At 44.9% G+C, this 19,785-nt stretch overlaps 1 protein-coding gene across 1 annotated transcript in view; it reads right to left on the bottom strand.

Moving 5' to 3' along the window:
• Window positions 1-19,785, bottom strand: part of LOC146185209 (methanethiol oxidase-like) — a 123,668-nt gene that overhangs the window by 2,060 nt on the left and 101,823 nt on the right. The window contains exon 10 of the mRNA XM_084606180.1: window positions 4,194-4,339. Coding sequence (XP_084462306.1) covers window positions 4,194-4,339 — 146 coding nt within the window. The remainder of the gene's footprint in view (window positions 1-4,193; window positions 4,340-19,785) is intronic.

Consider the following 19,785-nt stretch of genomic DNA (forward strand, 5'->3'; position numbering starts at 1 on the left):
TTCTTTATCTCTGCGGCTTCAGTGAGGTCCTTGCCTCGTTTGTCTTTTATCACGCCCATCTTAGCACAGAAGCTTCCTTTGATATCTTTGATTGTCTTATATAGAGCTCTTGTGTTTATTAATTGGCTGTTGTCCTCAACTGCTTGGCACTGTATGTTCAGGAAGGCATTCTTATCTCTCCTTGCTATTTTCTGAAAATCCGCATTGAGAACCTTGTATCTTTCTCTTTCCCCCATAACTTTTGCCATCCTCCTTTCCTCAGCTATTTGCAAAGCCTCTTCAGATAACCAGTTTGCTTTCTTGCATTTCTTTTGCTTTGGAACTACCTTAGTAGCAACTTCTTGTATTATATCACGATCATCAGTCCACATCTCTTCGGGCTCTTTGTCTTCTAGATCTAATTCTTGAAATCGATTCCTCACTTCCACAGCATATTCTAATGGAACTTGATCCAGATTATACCTGAAAGGCCTTCTAGTTTTCTGCGTTTTCCTCAATCAAAGCTTAATCTTGGCAACAAGAAGCTGATGATCGGTGCCACAATCGGCCCCAGGCCTTGTTTTTACTGCTTGTATAGCGCTTCTCCATCTCTGTCGGCAAATAATATAATCGATCTGATTCCTGTACAGACCGTCCGGCGAAGTCCATGTGTACAGGCGCCTCTTGTGCTGTTGAAAATGAGTATTCGCTATGGTCAGGTTGTTTTCTTGACAAAACTCTACTAGCCTCTGCCCAGCTTCATTTGGCTCACCAAGACCGAACTTGCCTGTAATTCCGAATATTTCTTCACTCCCTACCTTAGCATTCCAGTCTCCTATGAGAAAAACGACGTCTGATGATGGGGTGCGGTCTAAAAGGCATTGTAGGTCAGCATAAAATCTCTCAACGTCAGCTTCTTCAGCAGTAGTGGTCGGTGCATAGACTTGGATAACTGTTATGTTGAAAGGGTGACCTTGGATCCGAAGTGAAATCATTCGGTCGTTTTTGGGGTTGTACACTAGCACTGCTTTGCCCATTCTTCTGTTTACTATGAGAGCGACATCATTCCTTCTCTTGGATTCGTGCCCACAATAAAAGACATAATGGTCGCCGGAGTTAAATTCTCCCATTCCGGTCCACTTGAGCTCGCTGATACCCAAGATATCAATGTTCAATCTGTCCATTTCTCGCTTGACGATATCCAGTTTACCTTGCGTCATAGATCTTACATTCCATGTTGCTATGTGATACATCTCCTTGCAACATCGGACTTCCCGGTCGCTTCCCGACACATCCACAACTGAGCGTCCTTTTGGCTTTAGCCCAGCCGCTTCATTCGTCCTGGAGCTACTAGGAATCGCCCTTTGTTCATCCCCAGTAACACATGGGACGCCTTCCAACCTGGGGGGCTCATCTTCCGGCGCCATATCATTAATGGTATTGTGACTGGCCATAGGGTTTTCTTGGCAGGAAATACTGGAGTGGGTTGCCATTACCTTCTCCAGTGAATCACATTTTGTCAGAACTCTCTGCCGTGACCTGTCTATCTTGGGTGGCCCTACACAGCAGAGCTCACGACTTCATCGAGTTTCGCAAGCCCCTCCGCCACGACAAGGCAGTGATCCATGAAGGGGATATATATATATACTTATATATATATATGTTGTTATGTATATGCCACCGAAGTGGACGACGATAGAAAATAGAGTGAGAGACAACGAAGCTGAAAAAAAAACTGTTGGGACTTGCCTGAACACTTGCTGTGTTCTGCTCTGCTGTGCTGTGAACAGTTGCCCATCACCTCCTGTGGTTTCCTGTCCTAGCCTTCTGCCCCGTATCATCTTGGTGGAAGTGCAGGGTTCGCTGGCTGAATGACTCACTCCACAAGCGGCGCGGCCTCAATAAATACGGCGCGCTAAAACTAGCGCGCACACACACTTGGCTTCTCTGGTTAAAGCGCTCCCTTTTCCTTCCATCGAGCCGCGCGTCGTCATTGGCGAGAACCCGTAGAAATTTCTGGATGGTTCTGGCGGATTCCAGACTGGTGAGTCACCTTCATCGCCGGGTGGTGAGAAAGAGGGCGACGACGACGCGTACAAAGCTACGCGCTCTCTCGCGCGGGGAAGGAGGTTTTTCTCCAATCTTGTGGAAGTTATCATGCGGCAACGCGCGGGCCTCGCGCCGCGCCGGCTTAATAAAAATGTGCGCCGATTTCGTGACAGCAAGTAAGGATAACGTAAAGGTGCGATAGTACTTCTTGTCATTAATTTTAAAGGACGCACCCGACAGGTAACCATTTTTTGTAGCGAAAGGTACATTGACCACGAACTTGGGATTTCGCTGTGGCGGTGCTCCAAGGAGGCACAGACACTGACCTTGAGCCATCGCCTACCAACCGCCGCAGCTGGCGGACGCCGCAGACGCCGCGCCATCTGGCATGACGTCACACCACTGGCCTCGTCGTTGGACTCGCCTCCGCTTGCTTCGCCAGTTGTGTCGCATGCCTGATCACATGTCTGAGGCTAGTCAGCGACCCTAACGTACAGACTGCGCAATGGGGCTCTACTATAGACCATCTTTCAGAGGCAACCACTAGCCTCACATTTCATCATAGGAGCCATCGACACCGCCGCATGCTACTTCTTAGATCATAGAGCCGTCTTTGTAGCAATCAAGAAGCAACCAGAAGAAGAAGAAATGCAATAAAGTGTCTGTCTAAAACAACAATGTCTCGTCTTCATTGCAACAACAACATTTCTAGACAACCAGACTAACCTGGACTTGCAATCACGATTAACCAAGGCTAACCAATCTATACCTTACCTTTCGCTACGTATACCCTGGCGTAGCCAAGCTAAGTCACTGTCAATTTTTTCTAAATATTTATCCAAGACGACACAAACACACACACATCACAAACAAACAAAAGACTTGAGGCTTGGAGTTTGTTGTTAGTCATTGTTTTCACTCACTATATTTCTTCATTTGATTTCCGCGCGCGCGCGCGTGTGTGTGTGTGTGTGTGTGTGTGTGTGTTTGTGTGCGTGTGTGTGTGTGTGTGCGCGTGCGTGCGCGTGCGTGCGTGTGTGTGTGTGTGTGTGTGTGCGCGCGTGCGTGCGTGCGTGCGTGCGTGTGTGTGTGTGTGTGTGTGTGTGTGTGTGTGTGTGTGTGTGTGTGTGTGTGTGTGTGTGTGTGTGTGTGTGTGTGTGTGTGTGTGTGTGTGTGTGTGTGTGTGTGTGTGTGTGTGTGTGTGTGTGTGTGTGTGTGTGTGTGTGTGTGTGTGTGTGTGTGTGTGTGTGTGTGTGTGTGTGTGTGTGTGTGTGTGTGTGTGTGTGTGTGTGTGTGTGTGTGTGTGTGTGTGTGTGTGTGTGTGTGTGTGTGTGTGTGTGTGTGTGTGTGTGTGTGTGTGTGTGTGTGTGTGTGTGTGTGTGTGTGTGTGTGTGTGTGTGTGTGTGTGTGTGTGTGTGTGTGTGTGTGTGTGTGTGTGTGTGTGTGTGTGTGTGTGTGTGTGTGTGTGTGTGTGTGTGTGTGTGTGTGTGTGTGTGTGTGTGTGTGTGTGTGTGTGTGTGTGTGTGTGTGTGTGTGTGTGTGTGTGTGTGTGTGTGTGTGTGTGTGTGTGTGTGTGTGTGTGTGTGTGTGTGTGTGTGTGTGTGTGTGTGTGTGTGTGTGTGTGTGTGTGTGTGTGTGTGTGTGTGTGTGTGTGTGTGTGTGTGTGTGTGTGTGTGTGTGTGTGTGTGTGTGTGTGTGTGTCGCTATATGAGCATGAGCTGGCATTCCGTTCGCGCATTTAGGTCATGTTTCTCGCCTTTTGAGTCTGCTTTTAGTTTTACATAACTTAGTCGGGTACCACGCTCTTGATCGCGAGGCCCGCAATAAACCTCCTTCCCTAAGCTGGCTTAAACGCAGGATTAAAAGCCCAGATTTCTGCGCTCATCCAATACTTAAGAACGTCCGGTGCAGATGCATTTTGACCTACGCTGGAGCACAAACACTTCTATGTTTTCCTTGAGATGCACTACAGAAGCTAGAAAAAAAGAAAAGGGAAAGTATGAGCTCAAAACGTGAGCAATGGAAGATGACATCCTTCTGCTCTCTTTCTGTTCTTTTCCTGCCACACCAAACGGTAAGTACCGGCCTATCCCTATCACTTTCCTCCTGCCTCTGCTTCTTGTTTTAAAACCTGATGAAAATGTTGAAATATAGCATTCACTCACTCCCACATCTCGGGGTAGAACTGCTTGTCCCAAGGCCCGTACAAGGTCGTGCTGGCGTACAGTCGCTTGCCGTCCAAACTAAGCTGCAACATCTGGGCGGCTCCACGAACAGGTTTCCCCTGTATGGTGCACCGGGAGGGCTGTCCCTGCGATCACGCATGATACAGTCGTAAAATTCTTCGGGTGTTTGCCAAGTATACCATGATATATACTGGCGATAACACAGTCTCGTTTGTGGAGGCCTGAGATTCGCCAAAGTGCGACCTTGTATTCTTCGCATGCGTGGCGGTACAAGTGAGCCAATTTCTAGCTCACATCTTTTGGATTGTTCGCAAGCGTTTCGAACGGTGGTATTTGCCCCATTAATCTCTAAACGCAACCTATAGACCAATGTACGTTCCGAAGGGAATGACAAATTAGAGTACAAGAAACTGTTGTTTGGAGCCCTTTTTTTTTAAGTGAAGGCGGATAAAACACTATTTCCGAATTTTCGGTTGAAGCTGAAATGCGGCTTGAAAGAATCACTGAACGTAGCCTAAAAGCGTTACAGGAACAACCAATGCGAGGTATGTTAATTCGCTTGTCCGTATTACCATATATGTTTTCGTATTTTCGCGCATGCAAAAAAAAAAGAAAAAAAAAAAGCATCGGAGGCAGCCAATGTTTTGCACTTATGGAGGTTATGATAGCAATTCTATCGATAAGTATGAGGAGTTGTTTTTCAAAATTAGCCATATGTAGTATTCAAAACTAAGCCAAATTTCACTGCAATCGCAAGCACATACATATATTTTTCCTTCGAAAACATAGTGACTGTGAAGCGGAAAGCTACTGCTGGCAGCAATCCGGAATCATCCATAATGTACGAGCTCAGCGCAAGCGAGGCTTTATAAAGATATAAATCTGCGATTCTCGTTGCGGTGTAGGCGCTTTATACCGTCGAACGTACAACTGGTGGGTAAATCAGAATACTCTCACATTGAGGACAGCGTCTCTGCCCCGGCAGGCTTGGTTGTACCATCACTGTCATCCTCAACAATAACAACCTGAGTGAGCCCACTGCAGCACAAATGCCTCTCAGATATTTCTCTGATTAGATTACCAGATCCTGTGATAGACCCCTGTTATCCATGGAGACTTCCCGCCTAACAGTCCAATCCGGCCAGCTATCTACCGCCCCTTTCAATGTTTGTTTTCTCTTGGAATCTAGTCCATTACCCTGAACAACTATCAGTTACCTATAGCTTTTGTGTTATATACATGCTCTGCCCAAGCTCATTTCTTCTTGATTTCGACTAGGTTGCAATAATTCGCGTTTATTCCCCGACTCGTTCTGCTTTCTTCCTGTCTCGTAACATTACGCCTATTTATTTATTTATTTATTTATTTATTTATTTATTTATTTATTTATTTATTTATTTATTTATTTATTTATTTATTTATTTATTTATTTGTTTATTTATTTATTTATTTATTTATTTATTTATTTATTTATTTATTTATTTATTTATTTATTTATTTATTTATTTATTTATTTATTTATTTATTTATTTATTTATTTATTTATTTCATAGTTCGGCTCGTTGTTTTTAATTTAACCTGAACCGTTTTCGTTAGCCACCCCCTTTTTGTCCCATAGGTGAGTACAAGTGAGATAGCAATTTATAGTTTCCTCGTGATGGATACTACCAAACTGATATTATAGTAGCTCTCTAAACTGATTTCATTCATGATCTCGTAGTAGCTCCCAAACGCGCTGTACTTCATTCTCATTCTCCTGTAAATATTATAGTGTTTCTTATTCTTACCTAGAGAAAAAGCTGGGGGCGCTGTACTTCAGCTACCATGGGCGCGCTAAAAATCATCGGCTTGTGTGTTACTTGGTTGACTTTACTAATATATCTCCTCCTAATCTCATCATCATATCGAAGTGCGAACGTAGAGCGCAAAAACCATAGTACAGAAGGCGCGAAAGCAGACGACGCCAATAAATGTTTTCTGTTTTTCGAAATGCCACTGAGAACATCCTGAAGCGATTGAGCAACGGTATATATATATTTAAAACACTTATTTTAAATTGCGTCTTTTAGGTGCGAAGTATTGGTTTCCGTGCTACTCAATACTTAGCCAATACGAGAGAGAGCCATCGCTTATTTTGGATACATTTTACACTTACATGCTGCCTCGTTCGCTTCTTTTTCTTTTAAATTTAGTCACAATATTGAATGTTTTCTCATTTATTATAGTAGAAGAACGTTAATTTTCGCATTATTTTTTTTTCCAAAAGTCGTAGTTCTGCACCCGGTACCTCTCCTCCCTATGTAAGCCCTATGATGCTTTGAGCGCCCCTGAACTAGTCGCCAGGAAGCCTCATGCAAACTCCCACAGATGGCGGAACAGCTTTCTATCTAGGTAAGAGTAGGAAACTCTATGGTAAACATTTCATGAATACCATTACAGAGATCGTGTCCTCCTGCCTTACTCCCGCCCTTAGCTGAATTTTATTTCTCTTAATGAAAGACTGTGCGGCTGTGCAGCCTGTGTAGGTACCTTGCAATACCTTAACAGATGGCTCTTCTACACCATGATTCCACAATTCGTGCATTGCTGCTGAGGTTTAAATCGTCCTTCAACAGATCTGCTGTCAACTAAATTTTAACAGCTGTTTTTTTTTTCTTTGAATTGCGTCTAAAGCTTTTTTATTTCGTTATTGGCGGAATGTCCAATCGTTCTGCCCTATACTGGCTATTTCATTATTGTCCGGACTCTGTTCAAATCCGTGTAGAACTCCTCTGTGCAGATGTGCGTAGACTGCCCCACAGCATTTCGCATATCTACATAGTGCCAGCGTTCATTTAGATAGAGGCAAGCCTTTAGAGGCAGCCGCAAGTAAAGTAAGGTGCTTCGTGGCTTTTTTCAAGGCTACAGGAATAGATCATCAAAAAAAAAAGAAAGGTTGAGGTTGTTGCAAGCTAGCGCGGGGCGATTGCCTAACGCATACTCTGTCGGTAATTGCAGCTCAGCAAAGCTTAGATAATAAATAAGGTCTGGAATTAAAGCACACATCTGTGACATGACAGATCTACGTCGCCATGCACACACCCATCCACAACAATAAACTTCGGCTCGCACCCTCTGGAGTTTATCAAAAAGTTTGGTTTGAAATGCTTTGTGGGGTTTAACGTCCCAAAGCGACTAAAGGCTATGAGAGACGCCGTAGTGGAGGACGCCGGAAATTTCAACCACCTGGGGTTCCTTAACGTGCACTGATATCGCACAGCACACGGACGCCACTCCGTTTCGCCTCCATCGAAACGCAGCCGCCGAGGTCGGGTTCGAACCCGGGTACTCCGGCACAGTAGTCGGTTATCAAAAAGTAAACACGAGCAAAAGACACAGGAAGTCAACGACAGCGCTGCCATGGCTATTTTTTTTTTTTTTTTGCATTTTAGTCATCGCTGCCCACATTTAAAAATTATCACTTGTGTAATCTGTACATTTTGAGATAGTGCTGCCCACTTACGGAAACTCATGTCCTTCGAGCATATTTAACGTCGTCATAAGAGTGGTATGTTGGCGTTTTCACTCCATGCGATGCCAAACGGCGCCAGTCTTTAGCTCCCGTAATCTCCCGCCCAAACGTTTTGCGTTTCGTAGAACTTCATTTTAGTCGCACGTGCGGCAGTCATGGCCTGCGTTAATTCGGTCGCCCCAATTATCTTGTTTCGTTACTGTGCAACGTAAGTTTTTCCCACAAAGAGGATAAAAAGAAACTGCCGTAGTAGCAACATCAAACTGCGTAATTAACTAGCCATGCTCTTAATATAGCTTTCGGACTAAGGCTGATATAACGTTTTTCTTTCACACAGTGTAATTTGCCAGGACCAAACTGCCTTATTCACTCCCTCAGGGCACTTATTCTTCGTCCCGATGTTTTAAGAAGCGTGCTGTGGACCCATTTGGAAAGACGTCTACAACTTGTAAGAAGGCTTCTCACTCATTTTATCTCATAGAACACGCAATATGCCTGCGCAACTTCTATTGAAAGTAAGGTTAGCACTATGGTTTCGAGTAACTCACTCATAGAACTCCTCAGGCGGCGTATGTTACGCAAGCGTAATCAAGCTGCTGAAGGCTATACATTAATGCAAAGTTTTGCGTGTAGCATTTGTTCCTTACCCCCCTTACCCACCCCCTCCCTCACATCGCGACTTGCGCAACTCGTGCTTTTCATGCTTTAGGCCAAGGTTCTTTTCTAGGCGTATTTCTCAGCGCCATCGTATCTACCCTCACTTGCACATATTTTTCATAACTCTGCCCCTCCTCCCACAGCGCTCTTTTTCTTTTCTCTCTCTCTCCAAAAAGCATCAGCTCTGTCTTCTCGCGTTGCGGAAAAAACATTCGACGCCGCGTGATTTGTAACTAAACACCTCGTCATAGCTGGAGGAGAGCGCAATCCTAGCCGGCTGGGCTTAAAGCACGCTGCCTAAGTGAACTGAGGCTAGGCGCATGCGTCGAGAGCCGCTCGGTTAATTGGGAGCCACATGAATCACCGAAGTTAATGGAAGCACGGCCTACTCTTCAAAGAATAGTGTGTAGGTTGGATGCAAGAAAATGGCCACCGCCGAGCCCGGGGGAAACGGAAAGGGGAGAATTGAACGGAGTAGTAGGACCTCGGGGAGCCATCTGCGCCCTCGCTTCGACGAGCACAGCAACGACGCGACGACGCGCTGTTTCGCGTCATTGTACAGGGGCGGAGACTAGGCTAGGAGGCGGTGGTCCTTCGATTATTCTTTTTATTTTTCTCCCTTAATCACAAAACGCGCGCTCTGGGAGTCACTATTCCGAAATACCAGGACCATGATGACGGCTCTCATCGTGTGCGTGTATTTTCACAGACACATAATTGTAGAAAGAGCGCTAAACGGGAAATAATTAGATGCGACGCACTAACATTAGTACAGATTTTCGTGAGAGCATAAGCCTCTCTACCTCTCTTCGTCTGCCTCAGTCAAGCAGCAGTAGCACTGCAGAGGTGAGCATGCGCTGTCGTTTTATCATCGGCGCATCCCTAAAAAGCGATAGCGTGAAACAGCGTTTATCATTGGCCCAATCGTTGGCCAGTCACGAGAATCAGTGATAGTGCGGTAGTCAAGTAAGTTGACCATAAGAAAACGGGCTCACGTCCAATGAGCATTATAATTTCGACACCTGGCTATCTAAGCTTTCGATTTAACTTCGCTAGCCCTGCATGAGTACATGATGTGACATCACCTTTAATTAACTACGCCATCCTCAGCGCAAATATTTCACCAGTGAGCGTTAAACGCAATGGTACGTTACGTGTGTACCTCCACACGACCGCTGAAGCGCGAAAATATATCGGAGCAGTGATCCGGCTACCGATAAAGCAAAGCTGTTCTTGTTTTTTTGTTGTTGTTTTTTTGTCCACGGTATCAATGATTTCCTACCGACCAAACCTGCAGAGACAGCTTGATGAAGAAGATTTACCGTCCTCGGAAAGCTGTCTTAGCGTCGGTCTTGTTTGTTACAAAAGGAATCGGGATAGAACGGTTGCCGTAGTTGCCAGCGATGATGTCTTATTGGTTCAGTTGTTTTCCAAACACAACGAAAACAATTGGAGAATGCATGCAACTAAAATAAATGCTCCTTTACTTTCGTTATATCTTAATTCCTGTATGGAACCTGTTCTTGTCTTCTGCCTTGTAATGATTCCCGGTTCTTCGCTGCTGGTGGTAGCGGCATTAGTAGTATATACGCAAAGGTCTAGTACCTTACATTTATTATGTCGACAATAGCTCCGCATATGCCTCATAAGCAAATAAGTATACCTCCTACAGTTCGGAAGCAGGAGGAAAATAACCTCGATGAGTTCTAAACCTAGCTATGGTACGCCTTTTGATTTGCGAACCACAACTCTAAAGGCGCCTTTTAGAACGTGCGTCCTAAGCTGTTCAGTCAGCGTTTATAACCTCAGGCACCGTCAAGTTTTTTGCTGGAAAATGAGACAAAATTAGCCTAAATAAATATAAAAGACACTATGCTGAGGAGAGGTAAAGATGGTGGGCCAATGTGCTATCCTCATCGCTGCAAAAGAGCTGTCAAATAAGACCATAAAAGCATGAAGGAGTCAAGAAGCTTCCCTACAGGAACACACCGTATAACACCACACCGCGGTCTCGACCTACATGAAGACGCCCGAAACTATGTCTGCACACCATTTAAGGCAGCTTATTTTCCTCTTAAGAAACCGAAACTGTCAATTAGGCAGAATGACATATTTGCCACGAAACCTGTCTTCTAAAAATGGAGAGGCATTTCAATACATCCCCATCACTTGAGACGGTTCCTGAAGCAGCTAAATTGGCTAAACTAGACTGCGTCGTCATCGTTGGCGAATACTAATGGGTACGGAGATATTCATCATAGAAAGTAAAGACTTACTGCACGCAGGAGGGCGTCAAATGGAGAAGAAAAAAGAAACCGCAGCGTTCCAGATCTTGTCGGTAATTGATACTATATTTTCACGCTCTCCTTATGTTAGCCGCTCGGTCGACAAATGTCCGAGATTATCTTGTTTTTCATTAAAAGCAAGTATTCACGCTTACAGTTTCATCCACTTGTCCATGCGTTGTGCTCCTGTCTCTGTGTAGCAAAAGCGTCCCAGCCACCCATCCTCACTTAAAGCCTTCAATGCAGATTTCATTGCTATCATTACTTATCGTCACGGTATCCTCCCTCTAGAGCTGAGCGTGCAACTACCCTTTCCTGAAATGAAAAAGTAAAGAACACCATTAAAACATTCTGCGCGAAACCAAAACTACAATTAAACGCTCGCTCTAGCGTGTACCTCCGCATTAGTACGCAAAAACGCGATCACGCGATGACACACCAAGTATCGTAACTTTACTCTCCTCTCTCATTTTGTTTTTTTGGGTTCGTTTTGTCTCGCTTGATAACATTGTACTTACTACCGCCAACCACTGTTTCGTACCTCTCTTTTTTTTAACGAATCCGTAATTTATAGGCAGGGAACAGACCAGAATCGTATTATCTTGCTCTCGACCACGTGTGATCTGGAAGAGCAAAAACTTTCAACAACCGATGCCGTGCCCAGCAGGAATGTGTTTAGCGCAGCCAGCAGCGGTCCGATTAAGCATGCCTTTCCGAATGCTCGAGTGCTGGAACAAGACGTGCGGTCGTTACAACGACCCTGGCTGGCGGAACTCATCACTAGGAACGACCGGCTGCTTGCATTAGCGATTACCCTGGACGCCGTGTTACTCTTTTTATTTGTCGCTCCTTCGCTTCGGAGCAGATCAATGATCATTGCATGTGACTTCAAAGGTGCAGCACGTAGCGGCCGGTAAAAAGAAACAACTAGAATCTGCAACCGCCGAGCGGAATGCGCTGGGGAAAACCTTTAGTGAAGAGTAATGAATGCGCCGACAGACTGCGGCTTGCAGCTAACGATAAAACCCTAGTTGGTTTTCGTGTGTGCCAGTTTTTTACCACTCGAAACTTCCAGCTAGTAGCTAACCAAGCTGTCAGGCACGCTGGGTATATGCGGTGCGCGATGTTTCAAACGCTGGGGGGAAGCTCCATCGGTTACATAAATGACCCTCTAACACTGCAAGTAAGCAAAACGGAAAGACGAATAGCAAATTTTGTCGGCTTGCATATTAAATGTTCGTTTAGCACTCACGAAATTTAGTGAATGTGGTATCTTGTTTGTGTTATCACATCACAAGGCTCATCTCGTGTGCTGTGCGATGTCAGTACAAGCTAAAGAACCCCCGGTGGTCGAAATTTCCGGAGTCCTCCACTACGGCGTCTCTCATAGCCTCAGTCACTTTGGGACGTTAGACCCCACAAACCAAGCCAATAAAATGTTTTGTCTTTTTTTTTTAATAAAGACATACCTTCAAACATTCTCTTCTGGCTCCTACTAAACTAGGAGTTCGTCCTTACTGATAGCTTATATACCAAGCCCATCTATTGATCTCGTAATCCATTTCCAAACTGTCGTTCACACTCCATTATATAGACTATGTTTTGTTTTGTGTTTAACTGTTTTAAGGGAATGTTATAGAAATTATTTACGCTAGTATAGTCCTAGCGATATGGACATCGCGCCAGAATATTTAGCACCTCCCCAAGCACCAACCTACGAACATAAAATATAAAATTCGCTTCCCACGTTCACTCTGCGAATTAGTCGGCAGGACAGATTAGCAGTACTTTTTGCTCGATCTAACCACGTCTAACGAGATTAGAGGCGTTACCTTTCGCTGACATATGTCTCATAATATTAGTAATAATATTAATAATAATCAAGCTCCTTATGCCCTCTCCCGGACAAGGACTCTGCCATGTCCATCCAATCAATGATTCCCTCAATATGTCCAAAGCAATGAACGAGTTTTGTTCGGACCGTGATTTGGGCGTCAAGAAATGAAAAAGAAAAATCCAACATTTGCATATTTCCAATGACTGCAGTATTAAAAGCATTCAAGTTTTCACTGAATGAGCTATCTTCTGTTGTCGTACATTTATATTTATCGTTCTAGGGCTTCCGCTCTCAAATGAGAGCCATACGGCCCTGAAAGATGTAAAAATTATAGCGAGCAATACAATTTTCTGACTTTCCAAGGCTGGCCCTTATAACCGTTAGGCCATTATACATATATTTTAACAATGGAAAAAAGAGGCATACCACACATTTTTATAAATAAAAATGTGTGTGTATAATTGAGGGGGGGGGGGGAGGGGGGTTGAACAGTGGACCAGATGAAATAAGAAGGGGAAACAGGAACAATACCGCGCTGAGGTAAAACAAGAGTCGCAAAATTGTAGTTATAGACGTTAAATTCTTGGAAATCGGCCTCCAGAGAGTTGTGCTGTAGAAAATTAGTTACGATGGCGGTTTTATCCTCTGCCACTGTCGAGTATGTTTGTGCTACGTGTAGCTTGTCGTTGAGAGCGTTCGCCAGCTTCAATTTAAAACGTAGCGAGAGAAGTAACAATTTTGCTTGCGCCCAAAGTGACACCTGCTGTGAAGGAACTTTTATAATACTTCCTGGTTGTCTTTTAGGATAATTGTGTTTATTAGCTTAGCTGACATAAAGGCCATGAATTTTCGCACGCTTTTTTTTATTTTTCTTCCAACTCACGCCGAAGTGAAAGTCTCGGCATAGGTACAGCATTGTAAACTCGGCGCAGTCAATATTACCACACAGTGCAGCCAGACATTGTCCTAGAGAAGTCGAATCCTCCACGCCTATAAACAATTCAGTTCAGACTGCGAAGCAGAGAATATCCAGACGGATAACGCCGCTACAATTCATCACTTCATTTTTTTTTTTCATTTCCTTTTTTTTTTTTTTTCGTTCGAGCTTCTTCGAGGCTGCAATCCATTCCAATGCCATTACCTCCAAACACAGACATTGTCAACAATCAAAGGATGCCAGGACTGCGCAGCTTGCAATAGCTCTCCTGGTGTTAGTGCCCCAACCACGTCGCAGCCCTGTTGGCAGCTGCAAGTGCTTATTAAATAGGCCTGAGCCCCATGGGAAGCGTGCAAAGTTTCCTCATTTCTTTTTCTATTTTCAGTGCCTTTTCTTTCTCTAGTTCGGAAAACGGGGCTTCTTAGTACTGTCCCACTAAGGAAGGAAGTAATCAAAATAGTCCTTCATGCTGTGTCCAAGCATACAAAGGCTTAACTGCGCCCTCTCGGCCAGCTCTAGGGCGATGCGCTGATTCATTTTCACTTTGTTTCCTCGTACTCCATTTTGTTTCCTGGCTCTTTGCGTCTCTCCACTCTCAGAATAAACAGGGCTTTCAGCAGCCCTCCTAAATTGTTCCCGTTGCTCGTTAGCCCTAATCTCGGTAACCAGCAGGCCTTCTGGCTTTCAGGGAATATGCGCAGCAACCTCGTCGACGCCTCTGTGCACGGCACTGCACTCAGATCCCCGGGGAAGCCAGTGCCCGAGCCAGAGCCGTGAGACATGCACAGCCGGCGACGCATGCTCGTCTATACTCAAGCGGGCCGGGCGGCTTCGTGTACAAGAAATTGCTTCTCCGGCCAACTCGTTTACGCCGCCATTTGGGACTCGCCCCCGACTCTGAAGATCTTCCGCAGCTCCTCACATGTCTTGCCTCGAGGATGCCCTCCGAATGGTCCTAGCTTTTTTACCTTTATTCCTTCAGCTGTGTATCCTCCAAGTACTCTTCAGTTCTGCTGAACTCAACTGTCACGCGGATACTGATTAAATAAAAAATCTGCCTCGTTTTCCTTTGGCACCGTTCCACATAAGCTAATTCACATCGCATTCGCAGCTTCGGCGACGAAGTCGCGCGTTAAGCCAAGGCAACCAGGCCTAGAAATAAATAGATTCCGCGTGAGCGAGAGTCTACCGATCCGTATCGCTGCCGAATGAAGTTTTTGAACTGAGACGACTGTGTCGTAACTTTCGGCTGCCGCGGGGCCCACCATCAGCGCCTAAACTTTTTACTCACTGACCGCCTGTATCTGTCTTCTCATATTCGCCTTATATAGAGACAGAGCCTTCTGGTCCATTTTTGCAGCCCAGTTCAGGCGAAACGAACCAACTAGTTCCAAATATTTTTCAACTGAAAAGAAGTTGATGGTAGGGCTCTATGATGACTGGAACTTGTATTTACTAGAATCGCAGATCAAACTCGTGCGTCCAGTGACCAGGACTACAGTACGGTTCGAGTAGAGGGTTTATCGAATAAAATTTACTTTTTGTGGAATATTCAGAACTAAACTCTAGTAAGAGATCCGATCTAGTAAGAGGAGCCTAAAGGATAAAGTCATCAATAACAATGCAGACTGGAGTAGTCCGAACAGTACTCAAGCATATAAGGTGATTTGCTTTGCACTGTCCTATCCTGTCCCTGTCTATGCTTTTTAGCTGTGACATGGTTTAAGCTTGTTATACCGGGAGCATATTTTTCTGTTTCTGCTAGCGAAAGGTAATGCTGTTCTCGAAATATTTCACATCAACTTGATGCCTACTATTTTTTTATCATTTAATACCTTTTTATCTACTGATTCACTAATTCATTTATAACTCTCCACGCCAGTAGCATGTTGCCAGAATTTGCAAGCCTGGAGATTTCAGTGCCAGTAAATGAACTGGTTTAAATCCATGCATGTCCGATAAAATTATTGAAGCGAGATGAATGAAGACAGCTGGATTTCACTCGTGAACATGCGTCAGTAGGTGAGTGAATGCGAGAATGGGCGATGAGTGAATGGCTAAGTCAGTGAGTGAGGAAAAAAAGGAAGGGAGTATATGAACCGACGAGTGAGCAGGTGAAGCGATCAGTGCACGTGAAATAAGTAGGTCAGTGAGACCGATGAATTGGTCAAGGGATGAACGAGGGAGTTGGTGGGCGAATGAGTGACTGAGCAAATGAACAGATGAATAGGTGACGGGTGAGTAAGTGAATCAGCCTGTGAATGGGCCAGAGGGAGAGTGAGTGGGTGAATTGAACCATTGTCATGAAAATTCGTCGCGCATATGAAACTCCTGACCTGACACACCCTACAAGCGGTACTAGTAAATCATTCTCTGAGCGTGTTTCAAAGTGTATTGTTCGCACTGACGCCGAAATATGCGCACAAAAACATATGCACTCCTGGGGGGTCCACGTACTCTCCACATAATCCCAAGCTTTGTAAATAATACTCTAAGTGACAACTTATTGCCTTTACCTCATATCTGTGTGGCTCTAAAATGGCGAATCTCGACAATTTGGGCACCCTTCGTTTTAATTTATTTACATATTGCTCCGATGAGATGAAGGCTTTTCAGTGCGGGTGAACAGCAAGTTGACCGTGTGCTATTCGATGTCAGTGCCCGTTAAAGAACCCCTGGTGGTAGAAATTTCTGGAGCCCTTTACTACGGCGTCCCTCAAGACTAGAGCTGCTTTGGAGCGTTAATCTCTAATTCCCAAACCAAATCAAACCATTTTTTTACATATTGCGTGGGAGCCTACTAACAGCCACAGACCTTTGCAGTGGTGCGCTCAAAGAGAAGAATGAAAAGAATAAGAAACGAATAACGCCTAGCGTCATGCCCGAAGCCTTCAGTTCGAATTGTATTGCACATTGCTACATAATGTGCATCGCTCACAGCGATATGGTAAGGACAGAAATAGAAGGAGACGTCCAGCTACATCTTCAGAATAAAGGGCAACTCGGGTCTCTGTCTTTCGAGTGTGGTAACAGATAAGAAAAGAACGGACAACAAGGAGAATAAGCAGACGCCGAAGGAGTCGTCAGAGCAAAGCAGATTATCGGCCAAAGTTAGTTGCCCTGGAGAAACAAAAACTGTAGTCTCGCTGACCCTGCATCCAAGAGGGGAGCCTGTTTTCGATCAAACTTGATCGTGTCCGCACCCGTTCGGCAATTATTTGCACGCCCCGATTTAATCTTTTGTAAAACGGTTTTCACCTGAAAGCTCTGGTCCTTGTTCAGTCAGAAGAGGGCGGAACAAGAGCAGACACTCGCAGCTGCCGCGCGTGTTGCCATGGTGACGCGCGCCAAATGCGAAAGGCCATGGCCGTTCGCTTTTGTGTCGGCTTCCGTGGCTTTGATCATGGGCTTGCATCGGTCCGCAAAAAGTTTTGCGCACTGTTTACAGCCAAGCCATTGTTATATCGGCGAAGCTACGCGCCACATTATTCTTCCCTACCACGTCGTTTTTTTCAATTAGATTTTTTGTGTTGTCATTATTCAACTCCTTTTTGGTCTTGTCGGCTAGGAAATAGGTCATAAGTCACTTCTTCTATAGTACGATTTCTTGCAAGTGTTTGTTTTTTATTTCTGCACAATTAGGAATCATTGAGCAGAAAATTGAATATTGCTCTTTGTTGGCAGACAGCTCTCGTCCGTTAAATCAGGCCAGCGACTTTTGCCGTTAATATTTATTTATTTATTTATTTATTTATTTATTTATTTATTTATTTATTTATTTATTTATTTATTTATTTATTTATTTATTTATTTATTTATTTAATCTTTTACGGCCCAAGCAGAAGGGGCATACAAATAACATGAGTGTACAGAATAAAGATAGCAAATAATCTGAAAACGCTTGTTCATTGGGCAATAGAATATGAGCAAAACAAGGACTGAGCGAAATGCAAACCGAGCTCTTCATTTTCGTTCTTTCTATTGCTTTGTCGACCGTTCTCTCAAATCCACGCCTGTATTTTCTTATTCTTTCTTCTCATTGGGTACCTGCACACACACACAAAAACACACAGTGTGTGTGTGTGTGTGTGTGTGTGTGTGTGTGTGTGTGTGTGTGTGTGTGTGTGTGTGTGTGTGTGTGTGTGTGTGTGTGTGTGTGTGTGTGTGTGTGTGTGTGTGTGTGTGTGTGTGTGTGTGTGTGTGTGTGTGTGTGTGTGTGTGTGTGTGTGTGTGTGTGTGTGTGTGTGTGTGTGTGTGTGTGTGTGTGTGTGTGTGTGTGTGTGTGTGTGTGTGTGTGTGTGTGTGTGTGTGTGTGTGTGTGTGTGTGTGTGTGTGTGTGTGTGTGTGTGTGTGTGTGTGTGTGTGTGTGTGTGTGTGTGTGTGTGTGTGTGTGTGTGTGTGTGTGTGTGTGTGTGTGTGTGTGTGTGTGTGTGTGTGTGTGTGTGTGTGTGTGTGTGTGTGTGTGTGTGTGTGTGTGTGTGTGTGTGTGTGTGTGTGTGTGTGTGTGTGTGTGTGTGTGTGTGTGTGTGTGTGTGTGTGTGTGTGTGTGTGTGTGTGTGTGTGTGTGTGTGTGTGTGTGTGTGTGTGTGTGTGTGTGTGTGTGTGTGTGTGTGTGTGTGTGTGTGTGTGTGTGTGTGTGTGTGTGTGTGTGTGTGTGTGTGTGTGTGTGTGTGTGTGTGTGTGTGTGTGTGTGTGTGTGTGTGTGTGTGTGTGTGTGTGTGTGTGTGTGTGTGTGTGTGTGTGTGTGTGTGTGTGTGTGTGTGTGTGTGTGTGTGTGTGTGTGTGTGTGTGTGTGTGTGTGTGTGTGTGTGTGTGTGTGTGTGTGTGTGTGTGTGTGTGTGTGTGTGTGTGTGTGTGTGTGTGTGTGTGTGTGTGTGTGTGTGTGTGTGTGTGTGTGTGTGTGTGTGTGTGTGTGTGTGTGTGTGTGTGTGTGTGTGTGTGTGTGTGTGTGTGTGTGTGTGTGTGTGTGTGTGTGTGTGTGTGTGTGTGTGTGTGTGTGTGTGTGTGTGTGTGTGTGTGTGTGTGTGTGTGTGTGTGTGTGTGTGTGTGTGTGTGTGTGTGTGTGTGTGTGTGTGTGTGTGTGTGTGTGTGTGTGTGTGTGTGTGTGTGTGTGTGTGTGTGTGTGTGTGTGTGTGTGTGTGTGTGTGTGTGTGTGTGTGTGTGTGTGTCGTTATACGTGCATGAGCTGGCATTCCGTGCGTGCGTGCGGGCGGGCGGGCGTTTGCACGACCACAATTTCTTCGTTCGCTCTCAATTAATAACATGTAATTAGACTACTGAAGCGCCGCCGCTATTTTGTGAGCGAATATTTTTCCCTAACAGCCAATTTGCGCACTTGCTTAGCAAGAGATAAGCTGCAGTTAAAGGTGTTCTTTGGACAACGCCTACCACTGAAATACCGCACAAAACCGTTTACATGGTTTAGGTTACATATTCCGTGCATAATTGTTCTTGCAACTTGAAAGGAAGAAACGACACGTGCACCACAGACCTCTGCTTCTGCCGACAAGCCTCCAGGCTGCAACCAGATCAGCATTTTGTTGAAATTTGGTTTGTTAAAACAGTTTGCGAGCAGTTGAACCCTATTAAAATTCAACTGGAAAACTGGTGGTTCAACCTGTTCTAGCATCTTGTTGAAAGTTGTGTCTTTTATTTACTTTGCAATAGCTTCGGCCTATAAAATATTTGAACACACAAGGCCGTGTGATAACAGCCACCCCGTGTTAATAGAATATCTCGGGAGCCCGCATCAGCTGCACGATCTCGATATTATGATTATTTTGCATTCGGCAGAGTGTGGCCGGCTGGCGTGGTATTCAGAGAAAGACAGCATGCTCGACATCACCTTATATGACGCGCTTGTCAAGAATTACCAGCCCGCTGAATGGTGATACGTGGACCCTCCTTTCGAATGCTTGTAGCCCTTTGATTTCAATTTTCAACCACATTTTGCGCTCCGTTACTTACAGGCTTCCTTATTACGGCATCATTTTCGCCCATCGTACATTGCTATTGAAATTTACAACTTCATACGTATTTAAACACCCTGCGGGGTATGGGGGATGCTACGGACTAGTTTTTGCGGTACATGGTGCTTTGGGTCCCATTCATAACATCGCGTCGTGTTAGCCTCGCGGCCCTTTGGCGACGTCCCATTGACCACCGAAATCGGCCTTCTTCCACTGCCGACCATCAGCGAACAAACTGATCTATGCTGACGACTTTGTGGATTTTACTCCTGGTTTGCGCGAGTACATTTAAACATGCATCCATTATATTGTGACATCATAACGAAGTTTTGGCTCCCATAGTTACAGCATTGTTGTCATTGCTACACTCTACAG

The sequence above is a fragment of the Amblyomma maculatum genome, chromosome 6 (genome assembly GCF_055883805.1).
Source record: "Amblyomma maculatum isolate TAMU_Amacu chromosome 6, ASM5588380v1, whole genome shotgun sequence".
In the NCBI taxonomy this organism is placed as follows: Eukaryota; Metazoa; Arthropoda; class Arachnida; order Ixodida; family Ixodidae; genus Amblyomma; species Amblyomma maculatum.